Source organism: Canis lupus, chromosome 20 (assembly GCF_048164855.1).
Source record: "Canis lupus baileyi chromosome 20, mCanLup2.hap1, whole genome shotgun sequence".
Lineage (NCBI taxonomy): Eukaryota > Metazoa > Chordata > Mammalia > Carnivora > Canidae > Canis > Canis lupus.
In genome coordinates this window covers 56172528-56197030 of record NC_132857.1, presented here as the reverse complement: position 1 = coordinate 56197030, position 24503 = coordinate 56172528, and the positions used below count along the sequence as shown (strand labels likewise).

General features: G+C 45.8%; 1 protein-coding gene across 3 annotated transcripts in view; it reads right to left on the bottom strand.

The window, feature by feature from the left end:
- Window positions 1-1830: 1830 nt before the first annotated feature.
- The window catches only part of LYPD6 (LY6/PLAUR domain containing 6), a 122099-nt gene continuing 99426 nt past the window's right edge, over window positions 1831-24503 (bottom strand). For all 3 annotated transcript variants that reach the window (XM_072789165.1, XM_072789162.1, XM_072789164.1), the window contains exons 3-5: window positions 21023-21121; window positions 6692-6822; window positions 1831-4765 (exon numbers count right to left, since the gene is read on the bottom strand). In XM_072789165.1, coding sequence (XP_072645266.1) covers window positions 4598-4765; window positions 6692-6822; window positions 21023-21121 — 398 coding nt within the window. In that variant the 3' untranslated portion in view covers window positions 1831-4597. The remainder of the gene's footprint in view (window positions 4766-6691; window positions 6823-21022; window positions 21122-24503) is intronic.

The following is a 24503-nucleotide window of genomic DNA, read 5'->3' as shown; positions in this document are numbered from 1 at the left end:
GGAAGGGAGAAGAAATGTGTGGGAAATATCAGAAAGGGAGACAGAACGTAAAGACTGCTAACTCTGGGAAACGAACTAGGGGTGGTAGAAGGGGAGGAGGGCGGGGGGTGGGAGTGAATGGGTGACGGGCACTGGGTGTTATTCTGTATGTTAGTAAATTGAACACCAATAAAAAAAAAAAAAAAAAGAAAAGAAATAGCACATGTTGCCAAGGATGCAGAGAAAAGGGAACCCTCGTGCACTGTTGGTGGGAACATAATCGGTGTGGCCACTCTGGAAAACACTATGGAGATTCCTCAAAAAATTAAAAATAGAGGGATCCCTGGGTGGCGCAGCGGTTTGGCGCCTGCCTTTGGCCCGGGGCGCGATCCTGGAGACCCAGGATCGAATCCCACGTCAGGCTCCCGGTGCATGGAGCCTGCTTCTCCCTCTGCCTGTGTCTCTGCCTCTCTCTCTCTCTCTCTGTGTGACTGTCATAAATAAATAAAAATATAAAAAATTAAAAAAAAATTAAAAATAGAAATGCCATATGACCCAGTAATTCCACTTCTGGGTATTTACCCAAAGAAAATAAAAACATTAACTCCAAAAGATTTATGCCCTCCCATGATCATTGAGGCCTTATGTATAATAGCCAAAATACGGAAACAACATCAGTGCCCATTAATGCATAATTGGATAAAGAAGATTTATGTATTTATAATGGAGTATTATTCATCCATAAAAAATAATGAAATCTTCCCTTTTGCGACAACATGAAAGGAACTTGAGGGCATTAGCTAAGTGAAGTAGGTCAGAGAAAGACAAATATCATAGGACTTCACTTATATGTGGAATCTGAAAAACACAAATAAAAAAAAATCAAGCTCATAGATATAGATTAGACCGTTGGTTGCCAAATGTGGAGGGGGATGGGAGAAATGGGTGAAGGAGGTCAAAAGGTCAAACTTCTAGTTATAAAATAAGTAAGTCATGGGGTTGTACGGCATAGTGCCTACAAATAATACTGTCCTGCATATTTGAAAGATACTGAGAGTAAATCTTAAAGGTTATTAGAAGAAAAAACGTAACTATGTAAGGTGATGGACGTTAGCTAGAATCCTGGTGGTCGCTGCACAATGTATACAAATGTCTAATCATTATGTTGCAGACATGAGCCTAATGTTTTATGTCAATATGCCTCAATTAAGAAAAGAAAGAAGAAAGAAAGAAAGAAAGAGAGAGAGAGAGAGAAAGAAAGAAAGAAAGAAAGAAAGAAAGAAAGAAAGAAAGAAAGAAAAAGAAAGACGAGAAACACAAACAAGCTGAAGTTTTTCAAGGTCACTTTCAATACCTACAATTTTACTAAGAAAAATAAAATAAATTTCATTGTATAGATAAACATTTATATTATTCAAATGTTTGTTTCCTGCTGCAGAAGAAACCAACAAGGGAAAATGCTTTCCATTTTTATCATCACTAACAGATTGAGGTTTAAAAATTAAGTTAATGGGGTAGTATTTAGAAATACACACATACACACACACACACACACACACACACACACACACTTTCATTTTTCCTGTTTTAACAAAGAAAATGCTCTAGGGAAACTGCAGACCTGATTGTAAAGTCTGGTAATCTCTCCCTCTTTGATTTTCTGCAGCACTTACTGTCTACATGAATCATTTGGCGTGAGTGAATGGTCTTGTCTCTTTTCATGCGTGTATTTCTTGTCTGTACAACAAGAAAATGAGCTCTTGGAAGGAAGTTCCCTGTGACCCTAAGCCCTATGCCTTATACCTCAATCATTGACTGACATGTACATTTGCAGGGAGGAGCCTGGTGAGATACACTTAAAACCTTTATTCATTGATTTACAAAATGTACAGTATTTACAAAATTTAGGCATTAATCCCATCTTGACATGAATGCAACGGGGAATCTGAAAATAAATAAATGGCACATAGGTTAATGTACACATCATGGCTGTTTGCACTTCGAGCCGTCACCAATGGTGGGATTTAACGGGAAGTTTAATGTGGTAGAAAAGTCAGATGGATGACCAGTCCTGGCCCTTCCACATGAGTGGCCCTTCCTTGGCTCCTTGAGGCTGGGGATGGCGAGCAAACCGCTTTCTTTCAAGAGAACAGAACACCAGTCCTTCTGATAGGCAAGCGAGGTTCATGCAGAGTTTGTCGTGATTCCCTGGGGTGGCAGATGAGTTCGCAGCACTGTGGACCTGGTTCCCCGTACACCAGACAGGGAGGCTTTGGAGAGGTTGCCTTCTCATTAAAAACCAACATTTCGACTTTGCCTCTTACTCAAATTGCATGCAGTACGTGGCGGTTATCAGTGGAGTGGCCATGCACAAAAATGGTACGTGGAGATATGTACAACATCAATTTTTCACTGACTTAGAGCATTTATAGCAGTTAACCTGTCTCCTCTTTTAGCAAGAGGAATGGACTAGGAAGCTATGCCTCCACCCCTTAAAGAAAAAACACACCATACAAATGGCATCCTGCAGAGACAGGACTAGTCAAACACCACATGATCAGATGGACAGATTCTCAGTCAGGTTTGGAAGTTTTCCTAGTTTCCCTAATTCCATCCTCTCTGCTCTCTTCAATCCCACCTCAACCTATAGAACCTAAATTGGAAGGAAAAGGCTTCATGTTATTGAGCTTCGTAGAGTCTCAGTACCTTCATCAGTAAAGTGAAAATCCTAGTAATATTCCCTATAGGGTGCTTGCAGGTTTCATATGACTTAATATATATATATATGTATATGTATATAAAGTGCTTAGCATAGTGCCTGCACATAAGAGGTGCTTAGTAAATGTCTTATCTCCCTCTACTTCCCCAATTATAAGCAACACATTGACAAGCCTTAAATGAACTCTCATTTAAGGCCATATGATGCAATTTAGATTATTTCGTATCACAGCTACCACTGTCAGTCAGTTCATATTTGGTAATCCCTGAGGGGGGTCTCCTTTTATGAGCCTCAGAAATCTTCCTGTGCAGGCAGATGGACCCTGACAATACTCTCCTCTTTATCAGCAATGGCTCCACCAAATTTCATGCAAATATGCCCCTTAACCCTGCAGAGAAACTCATACTAGTGATGGTCACCACCCGAACACTGCTGGGACAACACCGCTGAGGAAACCATGAGCAAAAGCCCTTGAGGCCAACACATTACTCTTGCTCAAACATAAGTTAATTTTTTTCAACACTGATGCAAGTATTATAGGTCACTTTCAATGAACATATATTACAAGCTCTATCACTGTTGAAAAAATAAGTTTTCTAATTTGGTCACTTTGTTCAGAATAAAGAATATCTTACAATATATTTAAGTTTCTCATTATGCCATACAAAAATAAATATTGTATAAATGATTTACAAGGAAGAAGAAAAAGTTGTAACTCAGGCCAAAAATACAGGAAGGATGGCAAAAATGTTACCATCTACTTCAAAAGCAATCACCTAAAAGAAAGAAAAATTCCCACTGGGTCTCCTTACTAGTCTCACCATCACCCAAGTGGCCCACCTACTTCTCATCCTAGGATATTATGTCTCCTTTCCCTATCAGTTTTGAGATAATGTGATGCAGAACCTTCTCCCTAAAGTCACTGGAGAACTGAAAGAGGAAGAACCCAGGAGGGCTCCCTGGCAGTATGATGTACGATGGAAGGGCCCTCTGTGAACACAGGTCAACCTCCACACATCTTCCTCTTATTCTGAAATCCTCTGTCTAGCTAAGCTATGCCTGAATAGGACTTCATGAGTGGAGAAAACTCTACCCTACTTTGGGATTCCTTGGATACCCTTGGCCCAAGGAGAATTCAGAGTCTCACGGAGCACAACGAGGTGCCAAATCATGGCCAATCTCACCAATTATGATGAAAGGATATGCAGCTGCTTTATGGATGCTAGTTCCATTAAGTTGGGAAAAAAATCCTTCTCCTGCTACCCCTCGCCCTATGCAACAAACTTATGATTGCTTCTTATTTCCTGCACAGTGCAGAGGGAATAGGATTCCAACCACTGGGAGAAGAACGTTGGGAAAATTAAATTGGACAACTACTTACTACATTTCCAGGGACTTGGTCAGAATCTCCAAGGAAACAGTCTGTTCATTTTGGAATCAAAGTTGTAAAATTCTAAAGCCATAAATAAATTCATGATTATATTTAAACCAGTGGTCCCTCACCTTTCTCCTGAAGAACACACATCTGTGCATGTCCATATAACACGTTGTCTAACACTCAGAGGGTCCCAGGACCTCCCATGGCTCATGCATGTCCTCCAAACTAAGAGCCTCAGAGCTCAATAAATGCAACCATTTTCCTGGGGTAAAAAGAAACGTTTGTGGTATACAACTCAGGGTCTGTTGTGGGGGCAGGCTGGCTTTAATAAGGTCTCGGACTCGAAATGACTACACGAAGCAATGCCTGTTCCTCATGGTAAGTGGAAATGCTTGGCTGTGCAACATCTGCTGAGTGTCATGGTTTCACACATGTAACTATTGTCAAGCCCATGACTCATGCATGACCATGGACCATGGAGATCCCCAGGGATTGCTACTATACACGGTGCCTTTGAGCTGCTATAGTGTGAGTCCCAACCACACCCACAAGCAGGACACTATCACTGACACGCAGTGTGGGTGCCCATTTGTCTGATTTATGGGTGACGTTGTGGCAAATGTGGCATCGGTTTCATTTCGGGGGAGTGGCAAGTTACAGATATTTCCTTCACAACAGGAAGTGCAGACCTGAAAGAAAGGAAGAGAAACAGAAGGCTGATGAGAAGCTGGCAGACGGTGGAAGGACGCGAGGACTCTGGAGGGAGCTGTCTCCCTCACAGTAAGACTGAAATGAAAACTACCTGTTCCACAAGAGAGGCACAACCCTGCACTTAAGGAAGTGGGATGAAATTTCATCTGGAGCCAATGTGATCAAAAGGAAAATCCCCTGGACTAAGGTTCAAGGAACGTGAGCTCCACTTTTGACATCCGATCGGGTGGTTATTACATGGTTCTACGACCTTCTTAGGTCTCAGCTTTTCCATCTGCAAAATGGGGATTATAATACCCTACGGGGTACCCTATACCTTATAGGGTACCCTATAATACCCTACCTACGGTCTCAAAGAAATCCCTTCTGAGTACTTGAGGGTAACTTTCACTTGCCAAAGTTCCACAGTGTAAGTGAAGTGGAAACAACCCAACTTACACTTACCTATGACTCACTGGAACGGTCTACGTAACTACCGCCATCCTTGCGGGTGAGGTCAAAGTTTGGAGGGTTTTCATTAATGCAGTTGTTCCTGCCTTATACTACGCTGTTCACGGACCATAAGAAAGAAATAAACCTAAAGGGTTATTGGCTGAAATTATTTGGGGCCATGGCTACACAGACTGTAAATCAGTAGCTTCAGCATCCCCTGGGAGTCTATTAGAAATGAAGAATCTCAAACCTCACCCCCAATTTAGCAACTCAGAATCTTCATTTTAACAAGATTCCCAACTGATCCATGTGCACAGTAATATTTGAAAACATGTCAGATGGTCATTAAAAACTGTCTATTTAGTCATTATCCTGCAAGGATTTGAGTCTGGTCACACTTGACATGAGCTAGTAAGACATCACGATGTTGAGGAGAGAAACTGAAGGTCAGAAGTGAGTCTGAGTTCTCTCTGTGGACAGAACTGAGCACATGATGTCACTTCCCTGATCTTTACCTTTATCCACGGTAAAGGAGCTGCAATAATGCCTGAGCGCCTAGTTTGCTGGGAGCGGGCCAGGTGGGGAGGTAAAACCCTTGAGTTTACCTTCTATATTCAGACCAGCATCAAGTTGGCAGATTATATTTTGAAATGGAATTCTTAGTGTATTGCACCACTGGCTTGAAACCTGGGTATCTTCTGGAAGGCCCTAGTAAATGTGCTGTTCCGGGGTTTTGAGAGCAGAAGCTGCTTCCAACCACCAGGAAGGCAGCCTGATGGGGAGAAGTGGGCCAACCTCAAATAAAGGCCAAGGCCTGATGTACAAGACGTACAAGAGCACACACGGAGCTAGCTCTGAGCAGCCAGCAGGAGAGCCAGGGGCATTCCCTACTCTGACGCCTTCCTCTGGTTCTTTATATTCTCCTTCAAGGCTCCGTCTGAAGTTCACTTTACCACATGGAGTTTAAGGGGAGCAAACCCACCAGGAGATGGTTCTCTGGCACCAACTCAAATGACTCAGGAGCCAATGGGCACCTTCCCCAAATGAGCATTCCAATCAGGACAGGAACCTCCCTTCACGGACAGTGGTCAGAGCCCAGCTGCCGCGGCCATCCTCAGCTGAGTGAACTGCTGCTACATCTGCGACGCTTCAGCATGAGGCCCTAACTGATCCCTCATTCCTCCTCCTTCTGGTGGTTTGGTTACTTTCCTCTGAGTAAAGGAAGGGCTTACGATAACTTTCCATATCCCCTGGCGTTGTGCTTCCATAATCTATACTGGTTTTCCTATGCTCTGGTATAAATTTATTCTTTTAGAGCAAACGGGAAAGGAGAATCTTCTCGTAATGCTACAAAGACAGTCAAAAGCCAGGCTACATGGAGGAGGGAGAATCTGCTCATGAGCACCGGCACGCGCGTCTGCAGTGGGGGACGCTGACTGGGCTGTCCCGGTCACTTGCTTTGTTGCCCAGACCTTGTGGCCTTCATGTTCAGAATCTCTGCAGCCAGTGGACAAGCACTCTTCCAGTGGAACGCAGCGTTTGGTAACAGAGATGCTGTTTCCTGTGACTTCCATCGTATGCTGAGTGTAGCAGTATCTGGTCTCTGTCAACAGAGAATATATGTTTCAATTGAGATGGGAAATGTTAGCCCAGCCTGCCTGGAAGGGAAACAACAGGAGTGTCAACGCTACAAGTCCTGAAGAGATTTAACAGCACGTGAACTGTACACCGTGTTGGGTTTATGTCCAATCCCAAAGACGTCCTTGGCGAGATGCACTTCACCGCGGGAGGAGGAGGAGAGCCTTGTGAAGAACACTGGGCCTTCTGCCTGTCGTATCCCCATAAACCAAGATATAATGGTATCACTCTCTGCCTTTCAACAAGTTGTGCCACTGTACTGATTTTTATTTTTAGGGGAGGGGAGGTCTGGAGGGACGATTAGGATGTGAGAGTCAGCAATTTCAGGAAGATAAAGGGATGAAAAAGTTCAAAGGATGCAGGTTAAAAAAAGAAGTTAGGCACGTAACAATGGTCTTCAAGGAGTTAAAAGACTATAGCAGAGGCTGGTGTGTGTATGTGTATGTGTGTGTAAATATGTGTGTGTGTGTGTGTAAGTATGTGTGTGTGTATGTGTGTGTGTGTGTCTATTTGGAAACAGCTATTCCCATGTAAGGGCCGAACAATTAAAAACAGATTCATTTTATCTTGAGAAAATGACTTTACCCAAAAGACCTTCTGGACAACGAGCATAGCCGGATCCTAGAATTTAACCCAACAATGAAGGTGCTGCAAATCTGAGGGGCATCACTTCTCCCGAGTACGACTTCAGCATCTTCTAGGATGGCACATGTAGACGGACCACGATGCAAGTTTCTAGACATCCCTCAAAATCTTAAGATTCCAAAAACTTAACATTTCTTCCAAACTACCATGGAAAATTACTTCTAATTTAAAGACTAAAAGAAATGGCTCTGTCAAAGTAATTCTTTAAGGTCTCAAGGCGGTGTTCAGCTTTCTAAGCCTGGGATTTAGGAGAATGTTCCTGCTCCATTTTCAGATTGAAAAAGAAAATGAATAATTCTTAAGAAATGTCACCGAGCTGTTTTTCATCCATATCTTGGATTCAACTTTGCATGCTTTATACATTCTGGATATTTAGTGGCTAATATGGAATTATGACCTTCTAGAACATTATTTATTAGGCAATAAAAATCCCCCCCACCAGACTCTGTCACAGTTTTGGCAGATTTTAACCAAAGTATGAAAGTCCAAAGAAGAAAGCTTAAAGGTTCTAGGCCCTGAGAATGAGCTCATACAGACACAGCCTGGGAGTCATGAAAATTCAGGGGTTTTAACAATCACCCGAAACACCCCCACCTGCCAGGAACCTGCATGACCTCTGACTGAGTCGTGCTAAGGACAGATTTTCCTAACGGTTACACGAAAGTGGGGTGTCCCTGGGCAGAGTCTGGTCAATACCGTCCCCCAAGCGCTGTCCCCGCAGCACACCCTGACTAGAATTTTGTCAGTGGGAATCAGGTCAAGGCAGCCCTAGCTCGTCAGGGCTCTGGAGCGCTCTTTGGGAGTGGAATAAGTAAGGCAGCCCTATGAGCCCACAGGAAAGTTGAAAGTTTTGCACCTGGCAATAAATTCTCCCAAAGTGCTAAAATAAACTGGAGTGATTAATTTTCTGATGCGGAGGAGGTGGCGGGTCTCCTCTGATTCTTTTTTTAATCTTTTTTTTTTTTTTAAGGCAGTGACAGGTTTTAATAAATGAAGACCAGTAGCCTGAGAGATTTACCGTATTTCCCAAAGAGGACTGGTTTACCTCGCTGGTGCCAGACTTGGGCATTTATGGTCATCATAGGAACACCTTTCCCACCCCATCCCACCTTCGGATGTTCAAGAGAGCAATTAAGACAGGAATGCTCTTATCTCCTGTCTCCCCTTCACGCAGACAACCAGGAGTAGCTGCCAGAGGTTTTATTGCTCCGAAGGTAAATCTGAGCAGATAAGATCATACGTTTATAGAATAAGTAAACCATTACATGGTTTCGGTTTTGGAAACTAGGTTTGTCCCCCAAGTATTAAATGCTCTGATCTTAAGTAAGCCTTGAACAACAATTGGTGAACTTGACATAACTACTTTTTGTTCTTACTTTTGTGTCCATCATAAACCCTCTTTTAATTTATTAATTGGAAATTTATTACACTGCAAAGATAATAACCAATGAGGTTTTTTTCCCTCCAGGAAAATATGCAAAAGTCCAGTACCTAATAAGTTAATTCTTGCTATCCCGGGGAGAGAAAAATGACCAGTGATGAGTCTAGATAAAAAATTTTCTTACACTCATAAAATATAACCCAGGAAACAAAGATATTTCGAGAACACCCCATTACTTCCAGCAGCAGCTACCTTAGATCTGAACTGTTAATCCATTCCACTTCTTATCTTACAAAACCCCTAGGTGAGTTATGAAATGTTAATACAAAAAAAAGCTCTACAGTTAAATAAGTTTTGGAAATATTCAAATAAAGTTGAACAGGTTTCTTTAGAACACAACTTAGGAGAGCCTTGAGTGTGTATTGTGATCTCCAAGGCAGGCGGGGGGCAAGCAGGCAGCATTTCCCAAGCAGAACTAGGTGGACCACATGTGGCTTATCACTGGGCTGTAGAATTGATAAAAAAAAAAAAAAAAAAAAAAAAAAAAGAGTTTCAGCCACAAAGCATTGCTCTCCATGCATTCTGAATAATCCTTGGGTTAGTAATGAGGTTATATGAGAATCAAGCCTGCTGATAACTTCACACTAAAAGGATTTCAAAGGCTTTTATCTAAAAGATAAAAGATGGATTTGAATTTCTACCAGGTTAGTTTTGGCCTCTAAAATCTCATATTCTGCAACTGCCTGGTATTCCCAGAGGTTGTGAAACACAAGTCTTTTACTCTAAGACTCACAGGCATGCAACTGAAAGCAGAACTGGGTATAAGAGAGCTTAATCAACTCCCCAAAATCATAAAATATATAATTTTCATGAAATACACACACACACACACAGAAATTCCATGAACTAGTTTTAAAATAAAAAAAAAAATCAAAGAAAGTTTCAAAGCTAAAATGTAAATTTCCATTTACCCACCAATATTCATTTTCCAATATGGAAGCAGTATTTAAACAAAATATACGTTAAATGATTTGAATTAAAAATGACCCACTTGCCAGTAAAAGGGCTTCCTCACCACTCAGTTATTCCTTGTGGGTCCACTAGTTTGGTGTGTATGTGTGTGTGTGTGTGTGTGTGTGTGTTTTAACAAACATATCTAATGATTAAAGTGACACTAGAGAACAAGTCTCCATGTGCAAGAAAATTAATGGGAGGAATACAGCTTTAATCATAGTATTACAAACTATATTGAAAAAAAAAAAAAAGTCTAGTGACATCTGCCGACACACGCCCAGCCTGAATCCTTCCTGTGTCCTCAGCCCTTCACATCGGGCTGTGCTCCTCCCAGGTTCTCCTCTGCAATGACTGTTTGCCTAAGTGTCCCCTTGGATGTCCTTTTCCCATGTCTGACCCCAAAGGATTTCTTTGCAGCTCTGGGATCTCTTATGTATCATGTCCTCTGTGTGATTCCCCTGCGCTTCAGAGTTTTACCTTCTAGAGTTTCTCCTCCATCTCTGGTCTCTTTTCTTGCTACGCTTTCCTTAATATCCTCCCATGTTCTGTTCTTTTTTTTTTTTTCTTTAAAGGTTTTATTTATTTATTCATGTGAGAGACAGAGAGAGAGAGAGGCAGAGACACAGGCAGAGGGAGAAGCAAGCTCCCTGCAGGGAGCCCGACGTGGGACTTGATCCCGGGTCTCCAGGATCCCGCCCTGGGCTGAAGGCGGCACTAAACCGCTGAGCCACTGGGGACTGCCCCCATGTCCTGTCCTTGAACCTCTTCTCACTTCTCACTCAAGGGACCTCATCCAACCTCTGATGATGTTATCTTCATTCTGACACTCTCCCAAACCACAGAACCAAATCTCCAGCTCTCTCCTGGACACTGTCAGCAGTATCTCAAATCTCATGTATCTTAAACAAATCAAATCCACTGCCACCCCCATCTGTTTATCTTCCTGTGCTTCTATCCTCAGAGGTGGCACCTCCATCTTGGACTATGAAATTCAGAAGCAGCTCAGATTTCTCTTCTCTTCAGCTCAGGCATCTACAAGTCCCTGAAATGTCTCCATTATCCACCTAATTCCTCTGTTTCATTTTCCATTTTCCCTTTGCATCATTTCTCGTCTCGTCTGACTTCTCTACTTTCTAATGCAGATGCCAGACAACCACCAGAAATGTTAGTGAAACCAAGGTCAGATCATGCCCCCCGCCCCGGTCTGTGAGGGCCCGAGTGCACCCTGCCTGTTACGGAGCCCTGGCTGCGTACCGCTAGGTTTAGTTAGCTTACTGGAGTGGCCACGGGTGGTCCACTGCTTTCTCCCTGCTCCTAAAGCTGTGTGTCAAGGGGATAAGAGGAGCTTTGCTTCCCTGCTACAAGCATCGATTACGTTTATAACTCACATCTTGAAACTCAGCATTTATTATTATTCAATGTTGCCCTTGATCTAGGTCTGAAACTATCTCATCATTGCTTACTGGATACCTTGAGATACCACATTACATCTTTTGCCCACCGTTCACAACCAAAATGTTTCCCCCTAGCTCCTCCTGGAAACCTGTACTTTAAAGTTCAATGTAAATGTGATGAATTCTGTGAAACCTTCCTTGATTTTCCTCCTACCAGATTCATAGACCTTCCTAGTTTCCTCATTTGGTATGTCTGGCTTTCCTGGCTTTCCTGCTAAATCACAGTTTCTCAGCATTAGCACAATTGATGTTTTTTTTATCACAGTTTCTCAACATTAGCACAATTGATGTTTTTTTTTTCTGATTTTTTAATTAAAGTTTTTATTATTTTGAGATAATTACAGATTCCCATGATTTGTAAGAAATAATACAGAGGGATCTCACATATCCTTCACCCACTTTTCCCCAAATGGCAACATACTGCAAAAGGATGGTATAGTATCACAATCAGGATACGGTCGTTGATGCAGTCAAGATAGAGAACATTTCTATCTCCACAAGGATCACTCGTGTCAAAACATTTTATTCTCACATCTTCATCCTTCCTTTCCCTACCCCCTCCTTAATCCTTGGCAACTACTAATCTGTGCTCCATTTCCATAATTTTATCACTTTAAGGATGTTACATAAATGGATTTATATAGTATGTGAACTTTGGGGATTAGGCATTTTCACTCAGCCTTAATCACTTGAAAGTCATCCAGGGGATCCCTGGGTGGCTCAGCAGTTGAGTGTCTGCCTTTGGCCCAGGGCGTGATCCTGGAGTCCCGGGATCAAGTCCCACGTCGGGCTCCCTGCATTGGGGCCTGCTTCTCCCTCTGCCTGTGTCTCTGCGCCTCTCTCTCTCTCTCTCTCTGTGTGTGTGTCTCTCATGAATAAATAAAATCTTAAAAAAAAGAAAAAGAAAGAAAGAAAGTCATCCAGATTGTCATATCAACAGTTTGCTAATTTTTAATCCTGAGTAGTATTCCATGCTATGGATGCACAAAGACTGGTTTAGCCATTCACCGACCAAAAGGGCATCTAGGTTAGGGATATTATGAATAAAGCTGCAATCAACACTTGTGTAAAGGCTTTTGTGTGGACACAGGTTTTCATTTCTCTGGGATAAATGCTCAGAAGTGGAATTACTAGGTTATATGGTGGATATATATTTGAATTTCTACCAGGTTAGTTTTGGCCTCTAAAATCTCATATTCTGCAACTGCCAACTGTTTGTTTAGCTGTTTATGGAACTGTTAATACTGTTTTCAAGAGTAGCTGTACCATTTTATACTCCCCCAGCAATATAAACATAATCTAGTTTCTCCAAAATCTAACTGGCATTTGATAGTATTATTTTTGTTTTTTAGCCATTCTGGTAGATATACTGTGATACCTCATGTTTTTAATTTGCATTTTCCTAATTGCCAATGATGTTGACTATGTGCTTATTTGCCATCTATTTATCTTCCTTGGTGAAATATCTGTTCACGTTTTTTGTCATTTTCTTAATTGTTTCATTTTTTACTATTGTGTTTTGAGAATTCTTTAAATATTTTAGATATTAGTCCTTTGTCAGATATTTGATTAGCAAATATTTTGTGTCAGTTTGTTGTTTGTCTTTTCGTCCTCTTTATAGGGTCTTATGTAGAACAAAGATTTTTAAACTTTGATAAAGTCTGATTTACCCATTCTTCCTTTTACAGATCATGCTTTTTATATCAAGTCTAAGAACTCTCCATACCTATAGATTTCAAAGATTTTCTCCTGTGTTTTTTTTTTTCCTAAATGTCATGCAGCTTTATACTTGCCATTTAAGTCTATGACTAATTTTGAGTTAACTTTTATAAAGAGTGTAATGCTTAGGTTGAGGTTCATTTTTTTGCCCATGGATGTCCACATGTTATAACACATTTGTTGAAAAGGCTCTTTTCTCTAGTGAATCAGATTTTGTGACCTTGTCAAAAATAAGTTGGACATATTTTTGAGAGTCTCTGAGATCTCTATTACGTTCCAGTGATTATGCTTCTATTCCTCTGACAATACCACAGTCTTGATAACTGTAACCATTGGAGAAATATTGAAAGGGGTAGATTGGTTCCTCCCACTTTATTCCTTTTCCAAAACTGTTTCAACAATTCTAGTTTCTTACCTTCCCATATTAATTGTATAATAATTTTAACTACATACTAATATATAAAAACTACTATTTGTATAACTACAAATAATTCTGCTAGAATTTTGATGGGAATTGTGTAAAAGCTGCATATAAATTTGAGGAGAATTGACATCTTTACTATGTTGAGTTTTCAATTCATGAACACGGTCTCTAAACTTTTTCTGAAAAAAAATAAAAAAATAAACTTTTTCTGAATTCTTTTATTAGCACTTATAGTTTTAGCATAAAAATCTTATAAATGTTTTGTTAGATTTCCCCAGTCACATTCAGAAGTACTGGGGGTTAGGACTTCACATGGGAATTTCAGGGGGGACACCACTGAGCCTATGACAGATCCTTGTTGGTAGAGATAGTAACCAAAAGTAGTCATGTAAGAAGCCTCTGGGCTGACAAAAATAATCAATTTCTTAATCAGGGTACTGCTTCCACAGTACGTTCATTTTTTTTAAGCTTTGCTAGTGGTTTTTTTTTTTAATTTTTATTTATTTATTCATAAGAGACACAGAGAGAGAGAGAGAGAGGCAGAGACACAGGCAGAGGGAGAAGCAGGCTCCATGTGGGGAGCCCGACGTGGGACTCGATCCCGGGTCTCCATGATCAGGCCCTGGGCTGAAGGCAGTGCTAAACCGCTGAGCCACCCGGGCTGCCCCAGTATGTTCAATTTGTGAAAATTCATCGTGCTGTTCACTATTCTGCGTATGTTACATCTCAATTATAAGTTCAGTAAAACGAAAAGTGAAAGAAAAAAGAGTCCAAGTTAAAGGAAAATTTATGAAGGGAACGAATTACAAACTGAGTTGTAGATAAGGTCAATTACGTGGAGTGTACCCCAACTAGGACTATCACATGGTCTCCAGGATCTAGGCATCGGATTAATCTCTTGGCTTTCCTGATCCTATCAGTTACTTTCCACAGACCCCTGAAAGAGACTCTTTTCTTTTCTTGCCCCAAGTAAAAAATTCTCCAGGTAAAAAAAATTAAAGGCAGAAATTAAAAATAAATGAATACTTATCAACCTGATTGAGTCATAACTGTCTTCCTTTACCCTATAGTCAGCGCCTCTTGAAGAAACTGCCAAACAGGTACTTTCTTGGTTTTATTTTTGTCTTGTCTTAAAAAAGAAAAGATAAATCATCCATACTTCCTAGGGACAGGCGACATAGGAAGTTAAGGAAACCCTCTTTTAGAGCAAATCCCTGACATCCAGAAAGCTATGTGCTTATTACCAGGCAAAGGCCACGAAAGTGGTTGGGAAGATAGGTGGAAGGGGCGAGGATAAACGGGACCTCACGTGAACCGTGGTTCAAATAAAAGCAAGAAGACAAAAGCATCAAGGGGATGCTTCCTATCTGAGGCAATTGTGTTCATGGAAAATACTCGGGCGAAAACACCGTGGATTGGAGCTGGCTGGATGATTTCAGGTGTCCAAAGAACACCCACCTTGTCTAGGCTGATGAAACTTGGGTTAAAAAAATCACTGACCGGTTCTGATTGGAGAAGCAATCTGGGAGTTTCAATGCCCACTGAAATGAACTAGCTCCTGCCTTCTTACCAAGAAACAACAGAATAAAATTGAAATAGCCAGATCAAACTGAAACAACAGAAATCCGCGTGGAAGCAGAGGCGGGCCCCCGGGGCAGAGGGGACGCGAAGTGCGGCCCGACGTGTCTCCCCGAGCTCCCCTCGGGGCACCTGCTGCCGGGGAGGCTCCCCGGGGCGCCGAGGGGCACCAGCAGGGACCTGAGCCCGCGGGGGAGAGGGGCGGCGTGGGGACGCAGGCTGGTGGCCCGGCCACCCGCTCGCAGGCCGCTGCTTACAAAGCTCGGCCCGTCACCTTGCAGCTCCTCTCGCCTCTGCCAACGCGGAGTGCCGGGAGGCTGCGCAGCAACGGGCACTGCCAGGCACTGCCGAGCGGCAAGAAGTGGCACGATCGCTCTGGAAGGCTGCTAGGCCGTCGCCGGGGAGGCCAAAGCACACGTGCCACACGCCCGGCGACCCCACGGAGCTGCTCTTAGCAGCAATGCACACACACACGTTCCAGAACACGTGCACAAGGACGCTCACGGCACCCGAAGTCCCCAGTGCCCATCGAGAGTGGACGCAGTGGAGCACACCCCGGAGGACGGCCCCGCGGCTCGTGAACACGCGGGTGACTCTCACATAGGAAACGTGGGGAAGAAAAGGAATACGGCCTGCGATTTCATCGGTGTGTGGCTGTGCTGGTCGTCACGACCAGGCCACCTCCGGGAGGCCGCCTGCAGCCCTAGTGGCCTGGCGAGGCGCCGCCGCCTAGCACGGGGGACGCACACGCTGCCGGTTCACTTCGTGACATTCCAACGAGCTCCGCGCTACGATCCATCTATCCGCTTCCTGGCGTGGCTGTTACCCTTCAATTTTAAGGTTTTGACTTTAAAAAAAGGAGGAGGTCTAAGACTTCCAATTAGCGACAGGACAAGCTGGGTCACCTACACAGCCCGTCACCCCCAGCAGCCAGCAGGGTTGGTGCCGTGTCCCCGAAAGCTTCTGTGGACACACGAGTGAACTCTCCTGGGGCACCCGGGGGGCCCAGCGGGTGCGCGGCTGCCTCCAGCCCAGGACGTGACCCCGGGGTCCCAGGATCGAGTCCCGCCTCGGGCTCCCTGCGAGGAGCCTGCCTCTCCCTCCGCCGGGGTCTCTGCCTCTCTCTCCGGGTCACCCATGAATAAATAACTAAAATCTTAAAAATAAAACAAAATAAACAAGTGAACTCTCCTGAACGTAAGGGAAATTCTAAGGGCCAAGGCTAGGCTCTGAGTTCTCCACCCGGGATGGAGATGGGGCGGGAGGTGTTCAGAGATAAACTAGAAGATGTGAAGCCTGGCGGCTCAGAGCTAGGATAGAGACCCTTAGAGAAGGCGGACACCGCGAGGGCTGCAGTCTAACATCTAACATCGCCTAAAAGAGAAAACAAATCCGCCCTTAGGCAAAGTAAAACCGAAAGGCTGCGGAGAGGGAGAGGGAGTGACAGTAAGGCAGGCTTTCCTGCGAATTACTGCCCCGGGGCTTGTCTTCAGCTGTGCTGGGGCCACACTGATATTTCCTGCTTCAACCGGGTAACAGCTGTGAAAAGGGTCACCCAGGACTTTGCCCCGCAGTACTTTCAGGGGAAGATTTTGTCTTACAGGGAGGCATCTGCACTTCAGGATCAAGAAGAAACCTAAAAGCCCTGGCTGCTCAGGCATCCTCCACGGAATGAGCCTTTTTGAAATTGTGATGTTTTGGACTTGACATTTAATTCCACAGACTCCTAATAAACACCGAGCCAGCCCCTGTCCCGAGGCGCTGCTGGGCCTGCACGCGGGCTAAACCCGGGCTCTGAGGGCGTGCGGCTAACCCCGAGTTTTCTTTCGTCAGCTCCTTAAACCGGCCCCTCGGATGATAGGATTTCAAGGACCCTCCGACTCCGGCGGCTGCGCGGGGCGTGCTCAGAAACCAGAGGCTAAGCAGCAGCCGGCCAGGTGGGGCGGCGAGGGGCGGCCAGGGGGGCAGCGAAGGGCGGCCTGGTGGGGCAGGGAAAGGCGGCCAGGTGGGGCAGCGAGGGGCGGCCAGGTGGGGTAGCCGAGGGGTGGCCAAGTGGGGCAGCGAGGGGCGGCCACGTGGGGCAAGGAGAGGCGGCCAGGGGGGCAGCGAGGGGCGGCCAGGTGGGGCGGCGAGGGGCGGCCAGGGGGGCAGCGAAGGGCGGCCTGGTGGGGCAGGGAAAGGCGGCCAGGGGGGCAGCGAGGGGCGGCCAGGTGGGGCAGGGAAAGGCGGCCAGGGGGGCAGCGAGGGGCGGCCAGGTGGGGCAGGGAAAGGCGGCCAGGGGGGCGGCGAGGGGCGGCCAGGTGGGGCAGGGAAAGGCGGCCAGGTGGGGCAGCGAGGGGCGGCCAGGTGGGGTAGCCGAGGGGTGGCCAAGTGGGGCAGCGAGGGGCGGCCACGTGGGGCAAGGAGAGGCGGCCAGGGGGGCAGCGAGGGGCGGCCAGGTGGGGCGGCGAGGGGCGGCCAGGTGGGGCGGCGAGGGGCGGCCAGGTGGGGCGGCGAGGGGCGGCCAGGTGGGGTAGCCAAGGGGTGGCCAGGTGGGGGGGCGAGGGGCGGCTGCGGGCCTCCTCCTCTCCCGCCGCGGAGCCTGCTGGCGGGGATCCGTAAGCTCAGAGGCCGGGGCAGCGTGACAGGAAAATACCCCCGTAGCGCACATTTCCAGAGTCAGTCCGGGAGCCCGAGTCGCCGGTGGCCGGTGCCGCCCTGGCCCCGAGGACTCGGGACAAGGCCTGCCGGCCGCCGCCACACGCCTGGGACCCTGCAGGCCAGCTGGCCCCGGCGGCTCACGTGCAGCAGGCGCCGGGGCACGTCGGTGTGACGGAGCTTGGTTTTCAAACATCCCCGAAATCCAGATGATCCCCGAGCAGTTTGGAATGTGGGCTTATTCCACAGAGAGAAGACTAAATACTGGCACGAAAGGGGTTTTTCGCTTTCAACCAGTTATTTTCACATCGAGTGATAATGAAAACGCAGCTGGACGAGTCACAAAACAAACAAGAGGCCAAGCACCTCACGGAAAGCCGGGGTGCTCGTCCACAGCAGCCCCTGAGCCTCCCTTACCAAGCCCCTTGGTGGCTCTAGGGCCGCTGCCAACTACTAACAAGCGGGGAGAAAATAAATCTCGGGCTGTTCAGTGGTTAGGATTCAGATTTTAATCTAATAATCAGTGATGATGTTTTCATCATTAGAAAAATCTGGAGATCGCCCAGAGGCTCCTGGAAAGTGGGGTTGGCCAAGAAAGAAGCTGAGTGTGGCTCCATCCCTCTCAGGTCACAGCCTTAGTCCCTACTCCTCCTCTGACGTTCAAGGCCCCACAAAATACCCAAGCTCCACCTCTTTGCCCCCCTGTTCTCCGACGCGGACTAGTGGCCACGCCCAGGGCCACGTCTCTGCTGGCCCCGAGCCCCCCTGGGCAGCCCATCGCCACACCTGTGCTCCGAGTGACCCCCCGAAGGCCCTCCTTGACACTCTGCTTCCGCCGCCCAGTTGCAGGGCTGCTGCCTCCCCCCGGCCCACGACACCCTCAGTGCCGCCTGAGCCCCCACAGGGCCGCGGTTCCCGTCGGCTCCCCCACACCGCATGCCACGCTTCACCTGGCACTTGCTCTTGTCCCGACATCCTCGACACTTGACACATTCAGATCTTGTCCCTCCAGCTCACTGGGTGCTCCCTGAAAGGAGAAACCCAGTTCCTACCTCCCACTGCATAATCCCCCCCAAAAGCCTGGCATGGTCACTCTGCGTCATGAACCTCAGAGCATCACTTTCCACTAGCCTTCCAAGTTTAAGGACAAAAAAGATAAAAGTGGGAGGGAAGAAGGGAAAAAGAGACGCTGTGAACGCTGTGATTCTTTCCGATATCTGTACTTTGGAAGAACTGGTTTTGACCTCTGGGCAAAGGACCACAAGGGATCGTCCCCTTTTCCTGAGAGGGATCCAAGCAGAGAGCTACCGGTCCCCTGCTTTTCCTTTGTGGCAGGGATATACCTGCCCACCGTCAGACTTGGACAGGGCCTCTGAAATCCGGCCCAACGCCTGAGAGCACTGACTCACAAGCCCTCCTTGTCCCCTGCATCCCGCCTGCGAGGGCAACGGCGAGGAAAGCGCTGCCACATTTCCTCTGCAGCACCTCCGGCTAGCAGCAACTGTTTCAGAAGGGAGTTCCCTGCTGGAACCATCCCAAAGGTTACTGGCGACACAAGCAAACCATCCTGTTTTTGTCCAGAATCACTGTTTACAGTGGGTCCCAAAATTTCCTGCATATTAGGACGACCCGGGGGGATTTCAAAAATCCTAATGCTCAGCCACCACCCCACACCCTGAGAACGGCCTCGGGCATCGGTGTTTTATGATTTTCCCCTGTGATTTCAATGCGCCACCAAGTTTGAGAAGCAACTTGGGTTAAACCAAGTCCATCAGCAACCTGCCCAAATGTTCGTTCTGTAGGGGTAACGTTAGGAAAACACTGGCTTATTCCAAAATAAGCACATGGCTGCAGAAGGCAATGCAGAGAGCACTTATCTTTAATTACCAGGATGGTTTGGTTATCTAGCTCGTGATTAGGCCAATCTTTGGCATCTACATGTTTTTCTCTTCCCTGTGGTCTTTTGGGACCCCATTAGCATCTCTACCTAAAAGTAAACAAGAGGAAGTTGGAAATGACAACAGTGCACTTCACTTCCTATTAGCAGGGAGAGGAGCTCCCAGCGGTTCTTGCCCCTGCCTGTTCATTAGAATCACCTGTGGTATTTCCATCATCCAGTGCAGGGCCCTCCTCTCCGAGATGCTGGCATTTCTTACCGCGTGGTCTCCAGACCAGCAGCATCTGTGTCACCTGGGAATTCCTTAGAAATGCAAATTCTCAGAACCCGAAGCAGACTTCCTGAACCAGGAAGGGGGCAGAAGTCTGTGTTTTAATAAGCCCTCCAGGAAATGCTGATCATACTGGAGTTTGAGGACCACTGGCCCAGGGAGGACACAGGTTCCAGTGATTTTGAAGAGATCCACGGGAGTTTCTACTGGGCAGCCTCGGTGGAAGCTCATGGGTTAAACAGTAGCGGCTTAGGCAGCTGGACACCTGCCTCTTAATTTAATTTTGCATGTTCTCCCAACGCCCAGGCGGAGTGTGAGAGTTCCTGCATTATGTGACAAAATAATAGATTTGGTGCTGGTGTATTCAGTCATTTTAACAACTGGACTAAATCATCAGTGAAACCTAACTGTCCACTCAAACATTTGTCAATAAAATACTCTGTCCTCATTATCTCCCCCATTCAAATGACCGGACTTCCCTCCAAAATTAAAACAGCCCATTATTAGTGACTCCACAACCAAATATAACCATTTTTCCTATTCAATGGGATAAAAGAGATATGAGTATGGACGTGAAGGGTCTACTTCATTTTGAAATGGGCCTCTGGGTCAAAATTTCATGCTTCAATTGGGCATCCGTCTCATCCTTCAGAAGAAATGAATAGTTTAAAAAGCTCAGAGGTTTTTTGTGCGTGTGCAATAACGGCATTTCGAATTCCAGCTTTCATACATTCTCAGGATAGAAGCCTCTGGCAAGATATGCAATAAATGGGATCTTTCTATGAACACCAATTCATACTTTACATAAAGGAAGTTACTATGCAGTGACGGATGCTTCAGAGAGTGGCCAACAGGCTGGTTGTTCTCTTCTTGTCCTGCATTTGGCTAGGCCTCGGGGTGGGAAGGAGCACTTACCTCTTCAGGCACTCCAAGGACACTTCAGGAGAAAAGGGGCCTTCCTGTGACTAGTTGATGTCTCTAAAAGCCTTTGATCATAAGTCGATGAGAAAAGATCTACTAATAGCCTCAGACAGGAGAAGTGGTTGAGATCGCAAGCATGCCTCTCTCTATCTATGCGTCAAGTCAACAAGGCGGTTCGCTCACGGGCAGCTCTGGGGACCCCAATCTGTCTACTGAGAATTTACCTCGAGGACAGTAGATGTCTGGAGCCCATCGGTTGCACTCATAATTGTCTGCTGCCTTTTCACAGGTGAAACACTTAAATCCACCGGGATATGGCGTGGCTAGAAAAAGGATCAAGAAAAAGATTAATTTTTTTTAGACTGAGCACAGAATCCTGAAGTCAGACATGGTCATCTTTTTACAAAAGTTTTCTCAAGACAGCCTGGCAGTTTCTTTAAAAACTAAACCTGTAACTACCATCTGACTCAGCAGCAATTGCACTCCTGGACACTCATCTCTGAGAAATGAAAACTGATATTCACACAAAAACCTGTATGCGAATATTCACAGCAACTTCGGCCGTAATAGCCAAAAACTGGAGACAATCCAGATGTCCTTCAATGAATGAGTGGTTAAACACACTGCGGTACCTCCATGCTATGGAATATCAGCAACAAAAGTGAACTATTAATACATTCAACAGCTTGGATGAATTTCCAGGGAATTATGCGAACTGAAAAGAAAACAGTCCCCCAAGATTACATACTGTAGGATTCCGTTTATACAACAGTTGAAAAATGACATTTTAGAAGTAGAGGAAAGTTTAGTGGTTGCCAGGGGGTAAGGATGGGAGTGGTGGGGGCATGAGGGGAGAGGAAGGTGGAGGGGGGGCTGATAGGAGGGATTCTTGTGCTACTGAAACTGCTTAGGGTCTTCACACGGTGGCGGGGACACAGACTTACACATGTGAGGAAACTGTGTCAAACTAAATACACATACAAATGAACACAAGTAAAACTGGGGACGTCCGGATAAGACAAGTAGATTGATTGCATCAACGTTAATAACCTGGTTTTTCAAAATGTTACCACTGGGGGAAACTGAGTGAAGTAAACAAGGGATCCCTCTATGTCACTTCTTATAACTGCTTACGAAAGTACAACTATCCCAATAAAAGTTCCAACTAAAGACAGGCATTCTAGACTTCCAACGATTTACTCTTATGCGTCAACTCGCATAGACGTGTCAACATGTAAATATAAATATTAGATTGAAACATTAAAAATGCCCTTATGTTTGACCATTTTGACCTAAAAAGTGGCAATATCTCCGGTTCAACCTGGTATTTTTATCTGGTTGCCCTGACATGGTTAAGAATCCTCAGAGATGGGGATCCCTGGGTGGCTCAGCGGTTTAGCGCCTGCCTTTGGCCCCGGGCGTGATCCTGGAGTCCGGATCGAGTCCCGCATCAGGTTCCCTGCATGGAGCCTGCTTCTGTCTCCTCCTGTGTCTTTGCCTCTCTCTCTCTGTGTCTATCATAAATAAATAAATAGATCTATTTTTTAAAAAAAGAATCCTGGGGACAGTAAGCAGCAGCTAAGAAAAGAGTCTTCGTGACCAAAGTCTATGCTGTGCAGAGGGGACCCTCCGAAGGCCGTAGCAGGCCCGTCTCTGATGTCCACGGGGCAGCACGCTGAGGCCACGTGGTGGATGTGGAGGCCCTACAGGCCTCTAGCTCAAGCCTGAGGGATGTGTAATCCCAGGAAGCCTTCCCTAGCCCATCCTCTCCTCACCCCTGAATTCCTGCTTCCTACCTTCCAAAGAGACTGTCCTAGGTGCTCGTATCTTGCCTTCGTGTACCCTCGGACAGAGAGGTGTCCGGTTAGAGTCCCGCTGTAGAGAGCATGCCCAGCACACGCAGGGCCTGGTGGGCACTTAAGGCCGAGCGTCCGCCAAGAATGTCAGGTGCCAGGAATGAATGTCGGGTCGTCTCTGTCCTTCTCACTCATGTGCTTTTCCTCGCTGCTTATCAACTTAGAGTTTTGCCTTCCATAAACAGAACTTTTGCTTTTTTTTTTTTTTAATTGGTAAAATTACCTGGCCTCTTTTTTTTTTTTAAAGATTTTATTTATTTATTTATTCATGATAGTCACAGAGAGAGAGAGAGAGGCAGAGACACAGGCAGAGGGAGAAGCAGGCTCCATGCACCGGGAGCCCGATGTGGGATTCGATCCCGGGTCTCCAGGATCGCGCCCTGGGCCAAAGGCAGGCACCAAACCGCTGCGCCACCCAGGGATCCCTACCTGGCCTCTTTCAAAACTGCAAGCGCTCAAAGACTTCATCTGCAGGAGCCAACTGTTCTCCCTCGCAGATGGCCGTGCCTGCATATCCCACTGGTGGAAATAATCATCTCAGGGTAAATTGCTTTGCCCACATGGAAGCAATTAAGTGTGTTATCAAAAATAAATGAAGGAGGAGGCAGCAGCTTAAGGCCAAAATGATGGGCCAGCTTTAACTCTGGTGCTCACCTTGCACAGAATAGCCGCCGTCCTTGTACGTGCTCGTACCATTTCACAGCTGAGCCTGACCCCATCCAAGAAACGAACATGATCAAAACTCACAACCTGTCTAAAAAAGGTAAGAAACTGGAACTTTTTAGAGGCCAACTATGTTCCTCCACGTAGTCGGGGACTCAAATTCCAGGAGATGATGATAGTGAGGGCACGGACTGTCCGAAAACAAGAGGACGGGAGGCAGCTTAGAGCCGCAGCTCCCAGGGAGGAAATTTCACTACGGGGATACACGCTCCCCCTTCATACGGTTATAACAAAACAGAAGGAAACAAGATCTTGTAAAACGACACACAAATAACGTTTATGTGTCCACAGCTCACCGTCCAGATAGGTGGGTTACATCGGAATGGAGAGATTCTACTTACATAAGAAGATATCTCAAGTGTGAGCCCGAAGAATTTAAAACAAGCAGGTCCTTACATTCCAAAGCTGCTCAATATCCTCATGGACACTGAGCTTATTTTGACAAACACTGTTATGAGAAAATCCATACGAAATATTCTAAGACGCTGTCCTACTGGATACATGAAGAAACTAGTTTCACCGTCAATGTAAAAACACATAATATGTAATAGGTTTAAAAGAACTTCAAAATGGCTTGTAAAATTTGAGGAATTATCATGTATTGGAAAAAAAAAAAAAGTAAATGATTTGCCACCGAAAAGTAATTCTCAAAAAATTATCATCACACTCCCCCAGGTTTAGGACTGCAAGCCGGCCGTGCCACTGCAGCGGGCGTGATTAATTCACGAGAGCGTCCAATTTTATCTGTCGGTCACTACAGCCAGTAAAACTCTTCACCGGAATGTCGGATTAGTTATTCCTGGAAACTTTCCCATCAAAGAGACAAATTAAGAACTCTGAATGAAGATTGATGATCTAGCCACGACAAGAATGAACTTCTCGAGAACCTGGCACTAAGAAGTTGTGGTGTTCCCAAATTTGGATTATTTACTGGACTCTTCAAAATGATCTTTTGCTAGACGGGTGACATATTCCACTAAATACTGTTATTTCTTACACAAGTAGGCCTGGGCTCTGCAAGTAACCCAAAGCACATCAAAATTTAAACAGGAATATGAGCTAGAACACTACGGCGGCGAAACGAAGCTTCGCGTCAAGTCATTTATCTCGGGCATGTCTATCAGCA